The sequence below is a fragment of the Eurytemora carolleeae genome, unplaced genomic scaffold, assembly GCF_000591075.1.
Source record: "Eurytemora carolleeae unplaced genomic scaffold, Eaff_2.0 scaffold689, whole genome shotgun sequence".
Classification (NCBI taxonomy): Eukaryota; Metazoa; Arthropoda; class Copepoda; order Calanoida; family Temoridae; genus Eurytemora; species Eurytemora carolleeae.
This window is the reverse complement of record NW_019396586.1, coordinates 169214-175519: the sequence shown is the minus strand read 5'-3', so window position 1 is coordinate 175519 and position 6306 is coordinate 169214. Positions and strand designations below refer to the sequence as shown.

Below are 6306 nucleotides of genomic sequence, written 5' to 3'. Positions count from 1 at the left end.
TAGTTTAATTGTACGCACTATTTCAATTGTACGCACTAGTTTAATTGTACGCACTAGTTCAATTGTACGCACAAGTTTAATTGTACGCACTAGTTTAATTGTACGCACTAGTTTAATTGTACGCACTAGTTTTCCGAAGAATGTCAATATTTAGCTTTTCCATCCACTACCATAGGTCGTTTTTCAATGTACTATAAAGTGCCTATGACAAGTAAAATGTTCGTGTAGGGGAGGGGGGGGTGGTCGATGAAAAATGTTGCTCTAAAATGTCATTTAAACCTTCAAAATGTACTACAAATGTTGTAAAAAATGTAAAACAAATTGTGTCTAATTTTTTGTTGAAAATCTTTAGAAAAGAGACCAAGAACATTTTCGAATATTAGTCCGACTTTTGAAGGTTAAAACGGCACGGTTCTTTAGAGCAAACTGTTTACTGGCTTTGTACCTGTATAGAAACACTTGTTGGTACACCTTGTACAATTATAATCTTATAATTTTAGAGACACCTTGTACAATTATAATCTTATAATTTTAGAGACACCTTGTTTAATTATAATCTTATAATTTTAGAGACACCTTGTACAATTATAATCTTATAATTTTAGAGACACCTTGTTTAATTATAATCTTATAATTTTAGAGACACCTTATATAATTATAATCTTACGTGTAATTTTCTTTATTTTGATACGATTGTGGAAAAGACATTATAAACATTAACAATTATTATTCTATTGTTAGGAGCATGTTCAACATCTATTATATCAAAGATTAGAAAAGATGAAAAACTAGAAATACTGAGAAAAACAATGGCGGGGCCGTAGATTGACTTTATTCTTGTTCATCTTGTAATAATGTAAAAAGATAATGATGATATTCCCTCAGCAAAGTAAACAATGACAATTAAGGTTTCCCTCGGTAAAAGAAAACAATATTTTGGGAAAATAGAAATGTTAAGATGTAACAAGAAGGTTTCCAAAACGGAGTGTCGTCTTTGCGTTTCATATTTTTCAGATGTTTTTAAAGAAAACCTATAGCAATGAAACCCAAACTACAGTGAAACCCAAACTGTGGAATAGGAAGACGACAATTAATCAAACTTATGTGTGTTTGATGTATTTTAAAGCCTATACTTATGCAGGCTCTCGGCATTCCATTTATTACTTTAATAATAAAGCTCTTCGCTCATACATATATATTTGTATATTTGTATATATCTTCTTTAAATAAGTCTAGAACATGTTCTATTGTTTATTAAGATTGGATATATTGCTGGACACTGTGTTTCTTGTTGGACATTCTTCAGCAGCAGTATATTTGTATATATGTATGTTAGCTCTATAACTGGCCAAACGGCTGGACCAAATTGACTGAAATTTTTGAGGAAGTTTTCAAAAATATTTTTTATTTTTTATTTTTTTTTATCACACCGGGCACTTCAGCTGTTTTTTTTATATTTACTAACAATGGTTCCCATCAGTCTTTATTTTTTTCAGTTGCACAATATTCCTTCTACTTGAATTCGTTTCCGTTTTTGTTTATAATTCATCTATCTTACAGATGTATTGTACGTACAGTGAATTTCACCTACGACGTCGACAGACAAGTTTTGGTAACATTTCAAATACCACAACTTTTTAAATTTAAATTTTTTCAAATTTCTTCAATTTTGTTTGTTTTGACCAAAAAAGGTGCTTTTAACATTGTAAAAAAATGTAAAACTAGGGAAGCTCATATGTTGAGGGCGGAGACGACTTTTCTCGACTGAAAACATCTCCCCTAATTCTTTAGTTTCTAGTTCTCTCCCCTCCTATCTCAGCCACTAATTACTTAATCCTCTTAAGCTAGCAACAAGTTGGGAATTATAAATTATTTTCTTTTCTCAAACTTTTCCTTTAAGTATTTTCTCTGGCGGCACATTTATCTTTACTTAAAGGGACAGTGCGAAATTTAAAACAAATATGATAAATTTTTGCAAAATCAACCATTTTTAAAGATTTTATTTTACCTTCCTAGAGTATTTTTAAATTTTCAAAGTTCATGGCTTTACTGATCGAGAATTGACAAGGTACCCATGTTTTTAAAGTTCAAAAGTGATTATTTTCAGTTGTATTTTTCTATAAAAGTGACCTGCGGATCTCTGCTTTAGAAACAAATGAAAATTAAAATTGTCAGAATTAAGCACTTCAAGCTAGAAAAACGACAATATCTTCCACATTTTTGATGATTTAAAGGTTTATAGAGTATCGTTGTGAATCAGGCATATTTACGCTGACAGACACTGACAGGTAATTAGAAAATCATTAAAACCCTAAATATAGTTTTAGATAGTGTGATTCAAAAGATTTTAATAAATCTTGGGATTTTATAATGGTGGTCATATTTGTACATTGTACAATGTGTACGTTGTATAGTGTGTAAATTGTACAGAGTACACATTCATCCAGAGCTGCTGCATTACTTTTCACGATATGGATTAACTTTGAAGTGTTTCAACGCCTTGGTCTTTCATTTTTCCTTATTTAAGTCAACTTTACATTTTTGTAGCCTTAGAAATGTGCATTTTAGACAATAAAGCGTTTTTCTTAGATTAAGTTGTTAAAAAGTGAAATTAGCAAAAAACTCAGTAGATTTTTAGTGAAAGCTTTTAACCTTTGAATCATCCTACAACTGTGTACAATGTACATAAACTTTTTCATCGCGGTCATTACTCTTTATTTTCACTCGTCTTTTTCCCAAGGTTAAGGTCGTTAAAATTAATATGGGACTTGAAGGGATGGTTTTAGGGAAGAAGGGGGGGGGTTAGACGATAAGGGTAGTCCCCTCTATACGCCCCCTCCCTTATTAAGAGGGTCCATGGGAAAGGATGGAAGGTATGATTAGACAGTGTTCGTCGTAATGAATGAAAAATGATTATAAAGCGGCCAGGGACTCATTAGTACACATTTTTGTCCACTTTTACTCGTCATTCTGCTACTTGAGTTTACTTTAACAATCTTTAGAGTTAGGTTATTAAAATGGATACCCATTTTTGATGTCTGCATAATGAGTACATAGTATTCACATATGACCATTGTACACTCACCTTTTTAATCATTTTCAAAAAAATCAATTTCCTCTGAAATTTTAAAAATAGCCATTTTTGCACAGATATTAAGAAACTTGTCCAAGTCTCGGTACATCATTAATTAACTAACTCTGAAAAAGTTTGGGAAAAGAGTTAACTTAAAAATTCTCTGACACAGCGGAGAAAATGTACAGAGTCAAAATAATTGATTAATTTTTTCAACTTTTTAAATTTTGACACTTTCAATTCTCGATTTAAAAGAAAAAGTTATTCATTTAAGAAAAATTTACTTTTTCATTGTTAGTGTACGACTACGGGACTGTTAAAGTGATACCTCTTTATCTCTGTACCCTCTATGTTCTTAAGAACCAGAGTTTCTACTTTCTTTCTTTTGATCTATAAAGAATATCAGCTAACTTTTATTGTCTTACTGTTACTTTTAATACAAATTTGTTTTAAATTACTCTTTTTAATGTTGATCTTCTCCTTCATAAATCTGTAGTACTCCTACATACCTCTGTACTACTCCTACATACCTCTGTAGTACTCCTACATATCTCTGTTCTGCTCCTTCATACCTCTGTAGTACTCAAACATACCTCTGTAGTAATCCTTCATATCTCTGTATTACTCAAACATACCTCTGTACTACTCCTTCATACCTCTGTAGTACTCAAAGATATCGCTGTTCTACTCCTTCATACCACTTGTAGTCTGTATATTACTCAAACATATCTCTGTTCTACTCCTTCATACCTCTGTAGCACTCCTACATATCTCCGCACTACTCCTTCACACCTCTGTAGTACTCCTACATATCTCTGAACTGATCCTTCATACCTCTGTAGTACTCCTACATATCTCTGCACTACTCCTTCATACCTCTGTAGTACTCAAACATATCTCTGTTCTACTCCTTCATACCTCTGTAGTACTCCTACATATCTTTGAAGTGATCCTTCCTACCTCTGTAGTACTCCTACATATCTCTGTTCTACTCCTTCATACCTCTGTAGTACTCCTACATATCTCTGAACTGCTCCTTCGTACCTCTGTAGTACTCCTACATATCTCTGTACTACTCCTACATACCTCTGTAGTACTCCTACATATCTCTTAACTGCTCCTTCATACCTCTGTAGTACTCAAACATACCTCTGTACTATTCCTCCATACCTCTGTAGTACTCCTACATATCTCTGTAGTACTCCTACATATCTTTGTTCTGCTCCTTCATACCTCTGTAGTACTCCTCCATACCTCTGTAGTACTCCTCCATACCTCTGTAGTAGTACTTAAACATGCCGCTGTAGTACTCCTCCATACCTCTGTAGTACTCCTCCATACCTCTGTAGTACTTAAACATGCCGCTGTAGTACTCCTCCATACCTCTGTAGTACTCCTCCATACCTCTATAGTACTCCTCCATACCTCTTAGTACTCAAACATACCTCTGTAGTACTCCTCCATACCTCTGTAGTACTCCTACATATCTCTACACTATTCCAACACACCTCTGTACTACTCCTCAATTTCAATTTTCTCAATATTTACTAATTCTAATTCTAATTCTGCTTTGATAAATGTTTGAATATTTCAATATCGTGCTCAAGCTCATTAACCAACTTCTTACGCTAGCGCCTGTGAATTCTCCTCTCTACGCCTTAGTCCTGTCATATATTAACCTTGCTAATGAGCGCGCATGAAACACAGTGAAACGCGCATAAAAAGGTGGTTGAGCACGTAAACTATGCTAGAATTAGGTTCTCCCCGTGTTAACGAGGTGGCTGCACACTATTTATAATTATACATGGATAGAAAGGGTTTACAGAGTTGGTGCTGGTAATCTTTTTATCAGATAGAGTTAGATTAGAGTACATGACTTAAGAATAAGCTTCAGACTGTTTTTTAAAAAGTAAATTTACAAACGGTAATAGCTTCATCATTTTTAGAGATATCTAAGATCTCTTAAAACATAATGAAAAATGAGATTGCCACTTTTGATAATCCATCATGAATATCCGCAAAATATAAAAAGATATGTCTGCAAATTCCTTCAAAGCGTAAAATACATTTTTGACTTTTGGATTTTTACTTTTGCGGGGCTACAGAGGCCGAAGTCGATCAGAGGAAACCTAAAGCAATTCCTGAGCTGAAGATGTTTGTTGATAAATATCCATTCAGATTCCAAGAGATACCCTGCTTCGTGTCGCTGACAAGTTCATAGACAAAGTCAAAATTTGCTACCAAGAAGATGGTAGTCATTTCAAACCCGTATTGAAAAAATCTTAAATTTGTTTTTATTTGTTTATTTATGTTTCAATAAATTATCAATAGTGTCAATATCATCTTTCATTAGCTTTTTAGAAAACTTAGATATTTTAAAAATGATGGATTTACTAGCGTTTGAAAATTTACATTTAAAATAAAAATATATAAATGATTTTCTGTGTTCTTACTTTAAGTCGAATCTTAGAAATTTTAAGAGATAGGAGAGTTTAAGAAACTATATAGAAGAATGCTCTTAATTTTTTTTGAACCGATTATAAGTTTTTTTCTAAAGTCTAAAATAAAAAATGCAAATTTGCAAAAAGATCCAGTTTTTTACTGATATTTGCAAAAAAAAAATCCAGTCTTTTTTATAGGGGTATGTTCAGTTTCCCATGAAGTTCCGGATTCCGGGGGTGGTATGTTCAGTTTTCCACGAAGTTCCGGATTCCAGGGGTGATATGTTCAGTTTTCCATGAAGTTCCTGATTCCGGAGCTGATATGTTCAGTTTCTCATGAGGTTCCCGATACCAAGGGTGGTATGGTCAGTTTCCCATGAGGTTCCGGATTCCAAGGGTGGTATTTTCAGTTTCCAATGAGGTTCCCGATTCCAAGGGTGGTATGTTCATTGTTCAGTTTCCCATAAGGTTCCCGATTCCAGGGGTGGTATATTTAATTTCCTATGATGTTCCGGATTCCAGGGGTGGTATATTTAATTTCCTATGATGTTCCGGATTCCAGGGGCGGTATATTTAATTTCCCCTGATGTTTCGGATTGCGGCGTTGATACTTGAAACGACGGGGTTTCAGGTTTTTATCCCGGGATCTGGTCTTTAGTTCTCCTCCTCATTAATAATATTCCAACCATTTTATACATTTATATCTACTTCATCCAGATCAGACAATTTATACTTGAACTCTTCACACCCAAATATATATTTTTGTAATTAGAAAACTTCACAGAATTGTTA

General features: G+C 33.6%; 1 protein-coding gene across 1 annotated transcript; it reads right to left on the bottom strand.

Annotated features, from left to right (window-relative positions):
• Window positions 1-3616: 3616 nt before the first annotated feature.
• Window positions 3617-4496, bottom strand: LOC111705941 (uncharacterized). The gene is made up of 3 exons (XM_023478654.1): window positions 4307-4496; window positions 4034-4193; window positions 3617-3689 (listed from the first exon to the last, which is right to left on the bottom strand). The coding sequence occupies exons 1-3, from the start codon at window positions 4494-4496 to the stop codon at window positions 3617-3619; spliced, it is 423 nt and encodes a 140-aa protein (XP_023334422.1).
• Window positions 4497-6306: the final 1810 nt, after the last annotated feature.